Here is a 13918-nt window from a genome sequence, read left to right on the forward strand (position 1 = left end):
TCAAGTGGTTATTCAAAAAATAAGTTGTGCACTCTATGAGGGAGGCTATGCTTAAAGGGAGAGAGAAGTATACGAGGTATACACAATGAGTAACATTATGCTCCGGTTTGTGAGACATGCACATAATGAGTGAGGCTGTGCTGCAAAGCGAGACTTATTGGCTTTGCCGACGTTTGTCATTTGTACCTGTTTACCAATTCGCAATTTCTAGAGAGTGAACTATGTGGTATGCCTTTATTTTGCTGGCCGCCCTTTAGACATATATCTGAGGGGTGAACTATCATGTGCATGTTGGCTTACGTTATTCGTTCTTTCAATGTATTTATACACCACATAACAATAAATATGTTGTTGCTTGGTGACCCCTGTTTGCATGCATAGGTAGAGTTGTCTGAGACAACAAACATGTATATGCCAGTCTGCATGTTGACAGTTGATGCCTTTTAAGCTGCCATGAATGCTTATTTGTATGTCTCCGCAGGAGCCTGTTTAGGGTCATACAAATTTGTAAGATTCTGTTATGCAAGTGCACTTAATATAGGATAACATAACATAGTGAAGTCTGGCGGATTGGTGTTTTCGCTTGGCAAGTTTAATTCATAGTTTCTCTGCTAAACTCAAAATACACTTACATTATTCGAGAAAGAGCATGAAAAATGGAGAGTTGGAAGAAATATATATGATCTTATTGTGGCTTATTTGACTGTTCTTTTGATTGTTTTTATTTAGCAGTGAGGTATGCACCTTTTGATTTCATTTCAATGAGTCAATTTACAAATACATTACAGGTCCGTGTCGGGTAACCGAAGACAAACTGGAAGAACACTATGTAGAATTAAGCTCAATCCACAGAGATAAAACGGCTTTCAAGGAGGGGGACGCCATCCTTTTTAAATGTAAATCCGGATTTCGAGTCGTCACACCTCCAGGGATCCTAGTTCCAAAGTGCACTAAGGCTGGATTTACCTACCCCACATGCTTCAATCCAAGTAAGTGTAATGCACTTGTGTAAAACATTTGCTAAGTTAGTAATGGTCAGTGGAGTTCTAAAATGAAATCTTTTTTAGGTCTGTAATTTATTGCAAAGAAGAGTTTCTCATGATCCATGGCAAAGTAAACAAAGACAATATGTATCAGAGGCTTGTGTCGCCCTGGTGCCATGCAGGGGGCACAAGGGCGTCACAACACTAAAGCTAGATTTACCAAGCCACGCAAGGCCACCTTGCGTGGCCCTGCATGGCTTGATAAATCTGGAGTAACGCAATGCAGAGCAAATTGTTGCCTTGCGTTACTCTGCCCCACAGAGGCATTCCATCGGTGGAGTGTGGGTGTTCTCCGGCATCCACCCTTGGATTCTGGTGAATTCACAGATTTCCCATTAGTGGTAATGAGGGGAAATATCCTTATTTCTCCTTGTTGTTCCGTCTTTTTATGTGTGATGCTTCTGCAGCACATGTAGAAAGAGGAAAATGCATCTTAGGATTTTTTTGTGCAGGAAGGTGTCCCTTTATGCACAAAAAGATCTTGCTTACAACTCAGGCACCCTTGTGCCATGTTGCAAGGGTGCCTGAATTGACAGTATTCAGCCAAAAGTGTGCCGGCGCAAGGACAGGACAGGAATGCGCCCTATGATGTTGATGTTGCCTTCCCTGGACCGGAAACAATCTTCCGAGGACCGGTTTCTGGCATCACCATCCCCTTTTGTACTGCTTTTGGCCGCCATAAGTGTGGCAGGGTATGCTCAGACGTGAGTCCCTTGCTCACTTTGCCACTGGATTCAGGCAAGCTGGGCTGAAGACGGCTGTAATGCCAGAAACCAGTCCTTGCAGCTTGCTCCGGTCCAGGGAAGGCATGGCTTGGCAGTTCAGACTGGACTGTTCCCATGAGGCACAGGGTCAGACTGATTTGCATATACCCATGTCTGAACTGGGGTGGCAGAGTGGGCTAAAGAACGGTGATGGATCAAACCCAGATCTTTTGACTGGGTGTGAGTGTTTGATTGGCTCAGATGCTCCGTCCATCACCACCCCCTTTTGTACCGCTTTTGGCCGCCATAAGTGTGGCAGGGTATGCTCAGACGTGAATGCCTTGCTCACTTTGCCACTGGATTCAGGCAAGCCGGGCTCAAGACAGCTCTAATGCCAGAAACCAGTCCTCGGAAGCTTGTTTCCGGTCCAGGGAAGGCATGGCTTGGCTGTTCGGGCTGGACTGTTCCCATGAGGCACAGGGTCAGACTGATTTGTATATAGCCATGTCTGAACTGGGGTGGCAGATTGGGCTAAAGAACGGTGATGGATCAAACCCAGATCTTTTGACTGGGTGTGAGTGTTTGATTGGCTCAGATGCTCCGTCCATCACCACCCCCTTTTGTACTGATTTGTTGTCTAGAGCATAGTTTAGGAAGTGAGATTCGGGTTTGTGAATCTCAAATTTTCCAACTACAAAAGTGATGAGCTTCATGGTGGAACAGTGAGATCAACAAGGTTCAGGATGAACTGTTCTTATAAGAAAAAGAAGCAGTACTAATTTACATTAGTTTGGCCTCTGTCTAGAAAGGAAAAGAGGGCAAAAACGATACATTGGAATGCTACCCTAAGTGATTGCTAATGGTTAGACTAATCGCAAGCGTTCTTCCCCTCACATTTTGAGTTTTGGAGTGCCAGTATAATAGCTGGAAACCTAGGGCTAGCACAGCTTTCCAAGCCTGCTTCTCCCAAAGTTTGTAAGTTCTAAAAAGTAGTACATTTTCACCCTTTTAAGAATGACTTCTCTAGGTATGCATTTACTGCTTTGTTGGTAAAACCAGTCACTATAAGTTTCTGATCCAAAATACACAAACAAGTTAACGCCACTTAGTGAATTGAGAGGAATTAGAAAACCCGAAACATACATGACAGACCCGACTCAGGGCCCAACGATTAAGTAAAGAATGCATTTATTTGTGGGGTATAACACCTCAAACATCCCCTGAAGGTGCTTCCCTGTTGTCACCTTTATGAGGAATCACTCACACTTCAAACGCTTGCACCCTCTTGATTGTTATTAATGGTGCTGTGTATCAGATGAGATATATTTGAAGTGACAGGTGGGATGCTTGAATTAATTTCATCCATGGTAATTACTCTATGCCTTAATTTAGTCCTTTTTGCATTTTGGTCATGTTGTTACTCTACGAAGTGACCAACATCACACAAAGCAGCTTGGATCCAGGTGCATTAGAAACAGCCTAGATGAATTTCCAGCTCCTATATTCCATCTAAATTGGAACAAAACAAACACCAAAACAGAAGACAAGACATCTGCATCTTCATATGAAGGTTGAATGACAGAGGCAGCCATAGCTAAACCATGTGTGCCTTTACAACGCCGACCACACAAAGAATGCACCTTAACAACGCATCCCTTTACTGTGCATGCCTTTACCACGCACCTTTGTGGGAAAGGCATGACCGGTAAAGGGATATGTGTGGTAAAGATCACACACCAACCCCCCGAACCATAAAAATAACATTTTTCCCCTCATAGCCCTAAAAACAATCCTACCCCCTGAGCCCTAAATACACCCACAAACCCCTCCAGCCCTAAAAATAATATCAAACCCCTCTGAGCCCTCAAAACGACCCCCAACCTTTAGAAATAAGCTCCTCATACCCCCAAAGCCCTGCCCCAGCCCCACTTACCAGACCATGTCCACGTCCGATCGGATCCTTCCTCTTCTGGTGCCCACTCATCTGCGCATCTAGACCGTGCACTGCTTAGCCACACATATGTGTGGTTAAGGCATATGAGTGGTTAAGGCAAGCGTAGTTCCGCTTGCGGAGAAATGGCATACATAGCTCAGTCCGCGTTGTAAAGGTCATTTGCCTCATATGAAATCTCCATTGGCAGAATATGAGACACACATATGTAATTATTCCACCTTTGTCCCTCACCGTCAAATACAAATTAATGAACATGAAAGTTAGCACATGTGTTCATCTCCCTTTAAAGTAAATACCTTGTTAATGCATGAACATCTGTAGTGGGTAGTAGAGATGCAATTCCAGTAGGTGACCTAGGATTTGCCGCTCAATTGGAAATATGTGATGTCTTGTTTCAGGATAGTGACCCACCTGCATTCCAGATTGTTGGGTATAGGGCTAGCCCTGGTTTGTAAAAATGGCAGTACATTGTTTGTGCAGTGCTCCAGAACTCTCATAGGTAATGTGGCGTGTTAAGAAAAGAGCAATACCAAATCTTCTCCAGATCAAAAGCACCCAGCAGTGTACTGGCAACCAACACCCTCTATATTAACTCACCAGGTAGCAACTGCAGTCTGGCATGCGCTTCATGGAGATTAACACTACATTGTAAGATATTTATTTACTATCCTTAATTCTAATAATACATACCTTCCAAGTAAGTATATGTGGAGTCAAGAATAATGTCATGCATATAGGAGGGTAAGTCATGGCCTGCTGATGGGCTAGAAAGATTGTGCCCCGCAAATGTTAGTACTAAACATTTTAGGCTCTGCCTACATTTCTTACAGACTTTCCAACAGTCCTTTCCACTAGCACGATTAGCTTTGAACTGAATTTAAACGTTTCAACACCATCGGGGCTATAAAGCCACCAGACACTTTCTGAGACCAAATTAGCTGCTGAAAGGGGGATCTGCCATAGGCACTTCTACTGAAGAATGGCTTAAGGGGTGTATCTTAAACACATGGCTAGCCAACAATTCTTTATATGTTTTCTGAGGATCTCCCACTATCACCAACCATAAAACAGTGCTAGACCTCTAGACCTCACGTTTATTATATAATTGTTGTTTTTCAACTGACATTGGAAAATAACAAAAAATATATTAATCAAAATAAGCAACATTATACACTATGTTAATGATGATGCTGTGTAAAGAACGACGCTTCACGAAAATGAAGTTAGAAGTTTTAATCTTGCTGGAAGCACCAAAGGAAAGAGGGAGACAGTCAACTTCAGTACCCTCTTGCTCAGCTGGCTCCTAAACAGTTGTCCTCACAGTCTTGAATTCCCTAGTGGTAACTAGAGAATGGCACAAGAAAGTACATTCAAGTAATAATATGTACATAACACACCTTCCCCCGTTTTACAAAAATTACAAAGAAAAACAAATACATAAAATACTCTAACAATAAAAATAAAAACTTAAATGAATAACATTAATATTCTACTTTAGGATCACACTCATAGTCAAATAAGCATTTGGGTTTGCTCCTTAGTCATTTGCCAACCTCAGATTTTCTCTCATTTCTCGCTTCAGAACAAATATTGCTACAACTAGCTTCAGTACATTCTTCTGCATCCTGAAAACATTCCTCTCCATCTTCTCTTACCACACTTGCTTAATTTCCTTCTCTTACACCATCTTCCATATTATTCACTTCATTACTTTCATTAATGACGTAATCACCAAACCAGTCCAGATTTACTCCCTGCTTGCAAAACTCTTGATCCCTTACCATGGCTTGGTTGACAATAGCAATCCTTTTTAATTCCAAACCTTGCCTCAACATAACAGCATTGTGTAAAACCTTAACAATAGTGAAAGGTTCAGAACATTGACTTTCACCCTTCTTAACTTTACCTGGTTTCCTCACTTTCATCAACATACCTGCTTCCATTTGTATATCTTTGTAATTCACGTTCAAATCGTATTGCTCCTTGTACTTCAAATGGGTATCCACAATTTTCTTTCTGATTACTTCCATGGAAATATTATTAGTCACAGGATGTAAAAGTCAATCTGGATTAGCTTTAGTTCTAGCTTCTCTGCCTCTCATGACTACAAAAGGTGACACACCTAACGCATCATCAATAGAGGTCCTGTACGCCCATACCGCCTCAACAACTTGAATTTCCCAGTTTTCCTTGTTCTTCATGGCCAGTTGTACAGCATTCTCAATCACGTTTGGGAATGCCCTCATTGAGAAAAATGTTATCCAAGAATTCCAAATCAGCATCAGAATCTACTTTCTCAACAATTTTAATGACAGGCCACCTGGAAAAAATATCAATTAAAGCTACAAACAAACTTCTGATTCTCTCCAATGGGACCGGTGATGTCTATGACTAAAGTTACCCAAGGATCATTTGGAATAATAGGCTTGCACATGCAAGGCTTTATTGTTCTTAATGACTTGTTGGGATTAGCACATGCAGTACAATCTCTTACATATCTATCCAGATAGAAATCTAATCCAGGCCACCAAAACCACTATTTAACCTTCTGCTTGGTTTTGACAATACCCAAATGTCCTTCATGACTGAGGGTGACCATTTTCTTTTTAATGTTCTTCGGAGGAATTACTCTTTTTCCCCTTTTAGTTATATTAGCCTCAACCGCCAGTTCACTTCTTACCTCACAAAACAGCTTTAACTCTTCAGTAAGGTTAGATTTACTTGGCCAACCAGATTTAATGTACTCCCCAAGTTCCATTATTACAGTGTCACAGGCACATTCTTCAATCCATTCTTTTTTCTTAATACAAGTTATTACTTGCTCAAAATATATGCTATTCTAAAAAAAATTCCATTCAGACTCTTCACTTTCTTCTATATCCAAAGGCGTTCTGGAAAGGAAATCAGCAGTAATATTGTTTTTATGAGGAACATATTCAACAGAATAAATGAAGTCCTGGAGCCTCATGGACCTCCTGGCTATTCTAGCTGTAGCCCTGAACATGCCCTCAGTAGGCAGCAACTTGACAGGAGGTTTGTGATCTGTCCTTCACCACACATGCTTTACCCCATACAAATGCTCTAAAACATTCAAGAGCTCAAATACATGCCAAAGTTTCCTTTTCTATTACAGAAAATCTTTCCTCTGTGGGCGACAAGGCCCTTGAGGCGAAAGCAATGGTCCTTTGAAGACCCTTGGAATCATTCTGTATCAACACACCACTTAAACCTTTATTACTTGCATCTACTGTGACAATAATTTCAAGATCAGGATCGACATTTCTCAAAGAAGGGGCATTAGCAATGTCCTTTTTGATTTGCTCACATTTTTGTTGACAGAAAGAAAACTAATAAAATGTATTCTTTTATTTTAACAATTGTCTTACATTGTAGATGTTGCTAGAAACCTCCTTAACAAACTCGGAGTAAAACGCCACAAGGCCCAAAAAGTATCTTAATTCCTCCTTGTTGGAGGGAGCTGGTGCCTTAATAAGGGCTTCAATTAACTCTGCTTTAGGGGAAATTCCTTTTGTGCCTAATAGAGTCTTTTGTGTGAAACACCCTATTGACTCGCTCTTCAACATCTGAATCCGCACTTTCCTCGACATACTTAACTTTAGATGTTTTCTTAGATCAGCATACTTTAGTGTAATGACCAATTTTTCCACAGCTAGTACATTTCACTTTAGGTTCAGGACAAGATTTACTATGTGCCAAACGTGATTCACTATTGTAATGATAACATGTTAAAATGTCCTTCTTTTTGTTTGGTTGATACCATAAACTTTTCTGAACCTTCTCTTTGTCACTCATTTTATCAGTTGGCATGAAATTCCCTTCTTTGCTTTTAATTTTGCCCATTATATCATCCTGTTTTTTCCCAATTTCACCTTTCACCTCCTTCAAACTGCTGCTTGACATCTCTGCCTTTCTAACAATAACTTACATATCTCATAAATCAGCATCATCATTAATCCAGAGTCTTCCTTGGATTGCTGGATCATTAGCATGCAATACAAATTGATCGTGATTTAAATTGTTCTTGCAAACCTTCATATTTGCAATCCAACGAAAGTTTGCGTACAGCCGATACATATTCATCCACACTTTCATTGGCATTCTGTTTCCTTTAAAAAATGTTTCTCTAACAATACCAATACATGCATTAAGGGCAAAATACTTATCAAACACTGCAATAGCCGCATCAAAAACATTAATATCACCTACACCTAAAGTGTTTGGTAACTGTTCAAATACTTTCAATACTATAGGTCAAATAGAATGTAGGAAAATACGTTTCTTTTGTTCTGGTTTTATCTTACCATCCAAGTCAATGGTATTGAGGTAATTTTGAAAATACGATTTCCAGTCTGGCTATTTCATACAAGGCTCTTCTGCTCCAGCTGGCCAAAATGCTTGGGGATGCTTGAGGATGAGTTAATAACAAATTATGTGTACTCATTTTTTTTTTTTATCAGATCAGAAAACAAAAAAATTGAATTTTATAGTATTAATGAAATGCAGCTTAACAAAAATGGAAATGAAACATATAATATTCTAGTAAATGGTGCGTGTCCCTCATGCGGAGTATAGTAATGTGATACACCAAATACTCAACAATGGATATCTGTGTGTATCGGCGATGAACAGACACGCATTTGCCAATACAAGCAAAATAATAAAAGAGCTGTGTGTGTTAGCGTGCAGGGTAAAATTAACCACTGCTGTGAAAATTACTGCAGAAAGAAAAGTACCTGAACCAATTAAATATATACTTTACGGAAGGTTAGTGCTCAAAAGTGATGCCTAGAGGATTCCACACTGTTGCATCTGTAATAAAATACCAGACGGTCAAGTCTCTTTAAGAATTCTTGTAAAAATGTTAAATCTTCTTGCGTCAGTAGCTAGGTTGCTAGGAAATGTACGTTAGGTGTCAGACAAAGGACATGCGCACGCACTAAAACGTTAGACGTCATCAAGGTGGAACGTACGATATAGCAAAGAAGGCTGCCTAGTTCAGGATATAGCGGCGGAAGCCATGAAGTTCAGGAATGGTTGAGTAGCTTGCAGACTTGAAGGTAAACTCAAACCGCCACAGCAGTTAAGTTTTTCCAAAGCAGACTTCCGAAGCAAATTCCACTCCAATGCAGCTACCGAAATCGATTTTCGCTCCAATGCAGGCTTTTGAAGTAAATACCCAGCAAGTAACATAAATTCAAATGAGGATATTAATCCATTTAATATCCTTCACGGTATAAAAAAATATATACTCTGCTCCCTAACACGTAGGTTCTTGGTGCTTCAGCACTGTAAGCAGTTGTCGTCAAATTGTAAGTGGATGAGGGCCAGACTATGGCTCTGATCCTCTTGGACCTAAGCGCAGCATTCGACACTGTAGCTCATTCCACCTTGTTGCTACAGTGTCTGAATGATGGAGGAGTTTCAGAGGCTGCGCTTGAGTGGATCCGAACTTTCCTGACAGGCAGATGCTTCCAGGTCTGCCAGGGAGAGTGTTACTCTAGGGAGATTGGGTTGGGCCAGGGCGTGCCGCAAGGCTCGTCCCTGAGCCCGACCCTGTTTAATCTGTATGTCTCCCCGCTGGCGGCCATAGTTGAAAGTTATGGACTTCGTCTGGTGTCCTACGCCGACGACACGCAGCTGGTCATCTCCCTCTCGCGCGCACCCGGTCTGATGGCGGACAATTTCAGAGTATGCATGCAAGAACTGGCAACCTGGATGTCCGCCAACTGCCTGAAAACTTAATGGCAGCAAGACCGAGGTGCTCGTGGTGGGGGGATGCCCATCTGTGTGGACGTCCGCGTGGTGGCCGCCCTGCCTAGGAGAGATGCCTGTTCCCTGCCAGGAAGTTAGGAATTTTGGGGTGTGGTTGGACAGTGACCTAGCCTTCGGCCCCCCGATTGGCCGTGTGGTGGGGACATGCTTCGGAGTCCTAAGAACTCTGAGAAAGGTCTTGGACTTCCTGCCCATTTCTGCTCGCCGGACGCTGGTGCATGCCTTAGTCACCTCACGCCTGGATTACGGCAATTTGTTGTATCTGGGGGCCACGGGAAAGGTTCTCAATCGCCTACAAAATGCTGCTGCTCACCTTATTTTGAGGCTTCCTAGAAGATCTTCCCCTAAGGCAGCACTCCAGGCTTTGCACTGGCTTCCTGTTAGGAGCAGGGTGGAATTCAGAGCCCTTGCCACGTGTCACCGCATCCTGGGTGGCAAAGCCCCTGCCCCGCTACAGAGCCTGGTGACCAGGTATGAGCCCACAAGGACTCTGCGCTCCTCCTGCACAGGTCTTCTGAAAATTCCTAAAATTAGGAAAGCGTGTATGGGGGGGAAGGTCATTCAGGTATCTGGTAGCGAAGCAATGGAATGACCTTCCGTCAGAGTTACGCTTGGAGTCATCAGAACTCTTGTTTAGAACAAAACTTAAGACTCACTTATTCAGACGATAGACGGTTGCGCTGACTGCTTGACTGCTTACCCCACTTTTTATAGCGCGGGGACACACCTGTAGGCGTACACCAGGCGCTTTACAAATCTCCCTAATAATAATAATAATAAGTACATTCAAGTAATAACATTCTGTTAAATGTTTTGCTCCCTATTATCCATTTGCGGCCATAACTGTGTACACTAGAAGCTTTTGTTTTGTCTAGGCCGGAAGGCATACACATTATTATTCTCCATGATGCAGAGTAAATGACACAATATCCTTTAGCAGAAGGTTACACATATCCATATAGTTCAATCTATTATGCCTGGATAGGTTTTCAGTAGAGCCCCAGTATTACTTCTAGCTTTATGCTAGCACACATCTCATCATAACTTTTGTGAAAGTAGTCAACATTAGCTGCTCTTTATAATGTAGGGAAAGAAGAATAAGTACTGCATTATAATAGAGGGAAGGGATATGAAATGTATTGTTTAGATGCTGGGGATGGTATGACAGGGGTTTGTTACAATCGTTGATGGCTGTATCACTGAGTGCTTCCGGAGCCCATTGTAGAGGGAGTGTCGGGCTACCTCTTCAGTATGATGGGTCATCAATGCCACAGATCTCTCTCAGCCAAATTCCGTTCATCTCTAGTTTTCAGATACAAAATATATTAATGTCCACTGTGGAGATGCACTATCTTGGTATTATTCAAAACATCAGAAATCATATTTTACTTATAAGTAAATTTTTCACATATTCTGGTGAATCCCTTCATTTTGAAAGGGGCCTTTATTTGTAAATGTGGAAAATATGTTCTTTTTTCCTCAGTATATACAGATATTTGTTTCATTTTCTACAGCTCCTTGTCGTGTAGTTGAAGAGGGTACAGATTTGCATAATTTAGAACTTGTTGGAGACGAAGTGACATTCCATCATGGAGCCATCATTCAATTTAAATGCAAACCTGAATATTCTGCAGTGGCTTCTCTAAATGGAACCTGCAAGAACAGCAACATAATTTACCCCACCTGCCGACCAAAAGGTAAGTGCATCCAGCTGGTCTTGGAGACAAGCATGCATAGATTTCTGAAAACTCATGTTTTCTTCGAATGTGTTCTTCTTTGCATTTTCTCTAAAGCCTACCATTCCAATTCTGCTACCTATGGCATTTTTATGAATTGCATACATATTGGGGTCGATTCCGATTCGGGTAACTAATCCATACGATGATTCGAATTCGTAGCCGTTTCCGTACGAATCGTACAAATCCCTCTGAATCACGTAGTACGATCCATAGTAAAAAAATACGTCCAAATCATTGCACCGTACCCCTATGCACTGTACCCCCACGCACCGTACCCCTGCAATCATGGGGTGTACTCGCGTACCCGAGGGGGGGTCCATTTCGGTACACGGTTCGAGTCGAAATCTGCTTTTACGGACGTTTTAAACTCCCGTAGAAAAAGAGTTGTATGGCGTGCTGTCGTAACGAAACGTATTTGCTGGGTCGGAAAAAGCTGCTTCGATCCGTATGGACGTCGCGTACTGCGAGTTCTGAATGTGGTTTGTACGTATTTGTAAGTCGTATGGTGTTTGGTACGATTCGTACTGAGATCTGCTTTGGGTTCGGATCGTACTTCAGCGTACGTATGGGGACGTTGGAGCTGTACGATTTGTACGGGAAAAATGCTCCGTACAGCTATTCGTAGGGGATTTTACCGAATCGGAATCGACCCCATAATATCAACCCAACCTCTTCTGGATATGATTCCCACATGTGAGTGTACATACCTCTCAGATAAGAAAAGTTAAAAACTGAAGTGATATAAAGTGAATTTATAGAACACATCTTTTTTGTAAATTTGACAAGTGACAATCTTTCTGCTTCAGGACCAGGAGTACAGAGTATTCGGTGTTCTGTTGTATACTCATTTGTAGAAGTAATAGTCCTGAGAGACAGGGAAAAGGTCTTAAATAGATAGCACAAATTGTTTTCACCTATAATACTTAGGAGATAGGTATACTACACCAAACACACCATTTCACTTTTATCAATAATATTATTAATAATATTCATTCTTGTTGAATGCTTAACACCACTTTCTTGTTGTTTCCAAGCACTGAAATTACCAGGCATTACTACTCATTTTGATGGCACTCTATTTACCACACTAAGGTACTCATTGCAAGTGCCCCCTTGAGGGGAATAACATTTCTGTGTACATGGAGTTAACAATAGCGGAGGCCCCTTTACCTCCAGTGGATTGGAATTAATGGAGATTCTGGGATGAACCATTAGAATCCCCTCAGGAATGATAAATTACTGTGGGAATTGTTAATTCTGGATGATCTGATTCCTTTGTAATTCTTCAGTTTCTCCAATATTTTCTGAGGTGATTTCAGCTGCTGAAAGTATGGGAGGTGCAAAGTAACTCCATAGATAAGTCTAAATGAGTCCATTAACAGGCATACTAGCCCCACAGGCAACTATACAAGCCTTCAGTGTTCAATTTGGGTAACAGGAAAATTAGCTAGGGAGTATGTGGTATCTCCTGAGGTGAAGAGGGGTTAGGGTTCTGCAGCACATCTCCCAAGCCCTGGCCACGTCTAGTGAGCCATGACCTTATTTGGCCTCTCGGAGCCTCACTATACTCTCATAGCCCACCAACCTTATCAATTCTCTTTTCCATGCCATCACCCGGGGCACCCTCTGTGCCTTGCAGTTTCTGGGGATTTCACGCTTTTCAATGATGAAAGCCAGATCTTGGAATTCACTTGTAGCTTTAGTTTTGGCAGTGTGCAGTAACCAGCTCAAAAGACAGTGTGCAGGGGTACATGGGACCTCCCTCTCATTGATCTCTGCCAGTACCCCAGTAATGTTCTCCCAATGATCTGCTAACCTCGGGTACTCCCAGAACATGTGAAGAAACTCAGCTCCCACCTCCTCACATCTGAGGTACCTGGCTCCCTCCACCGCAGAGTACCTGTTTCTTCTTCTAGGGGTAAGGTATGCTTTGTGCAGTACAAAAAGGTTGACAAGTTTAAAGGGGGCATTCCTATACACCTTGGGTATTCACTCTAGTACGATCTTCCAGTCCCCTCCGAGATGAGAATCCCCAAGTCATTCTCCCATTGTTCTCTAAGGCTGTCTAAGGGTAACATCAGATCTCCCTGTATTCTATTATACAAACATGTAACAGCTTTAAACATCCCCGATGATGTAACCAAGTATTTGCAGCCCCTAGCATGATGTGGGTCTGTCAAGTTCTGTCCTCCAGTGTTTACAAGTGGTTGTTGTGACCGCACCATGGAGGAGGAAATGGCCATGAGGTAGGACATGTCTTTGGAGGAACTCCTCCAACAGGAGGAGCATTCCAGCCTTATATAGGGCACAAGCCTCGTCGCCCCTGCGGTCACCCATTCCGTCAGTCCCTGTAAGTCCCCCAAATGTGGGAGCTCCTTCAGGAATCCTATTGGGATGTCGGAGAAATACAGCAACCTCCCCGCATTTTCTGCAGGCTTCTAGCCCAGCAGCGTCACAGCACCTGAAATTTCATAGTGTCTCCTTCGCTAGGGCTGTGAAGTCTAAGAAGCACCCTAGTCAGTCTTTGAAGGCCAGGGACAGAGGGACCTTTTTCCCTCCTGTGGTGAGTCTGCCCTCTTGCCACTGTGTTAGCCACCGGAGCTGTGATACCAGATAATAGGTCTCAAAGTTGGGGATGGCCAACCCACCCTCCACCGCTGGTCTCTAAAGTGTGGTCAGGGTCAC

The 13918-nt window shown here is 42.4% G+C and overlaps 1 protein-coding gene across 10 annotated transcripts in view; it reads left to right on the top strand.

The window, feature by feature from the left end:
- The window catches only part of LOC147747713 (coagulation factor XIII B chain-like), a 1126012-nt gene that overhangs the window by 1019197 nt on the left and 92897 nt on the right, over nucleotides 1-13918 (top strand). For all 10 annotated transcript variants that reach the window (XM_086955075.1, XM_086955118.1, XM_086955080.1 and 7 more), the window contains 2 exons: nucleotides 789-989; nucleotides 11009-11191. In XM_086955075.1, the coding sequence (XP_086811201.1) occupies nucleotides 789-989; nucleotides 11009-11191 (384 nt within the window). The remainder of the gene's footprint in view (nucleotides 1-788; nucleotides 990-11008; nucleotides 11192-13918) is intronic.

Source organism: Lissotriton vulgaris, chromosome 1_1 (assembly GCF_964263255.1).
Source record: "Lissotriton vulgaris chromosome 1_1, aLisVul1.2, whole genome shotgun sequence".
Classification (NCBI taxonomy): Eukaryota; Metazoa; Chordata; class Amphibia; order Caudata; family Salamandridae; genus Lissotriton; species Lissotriton vulgaris.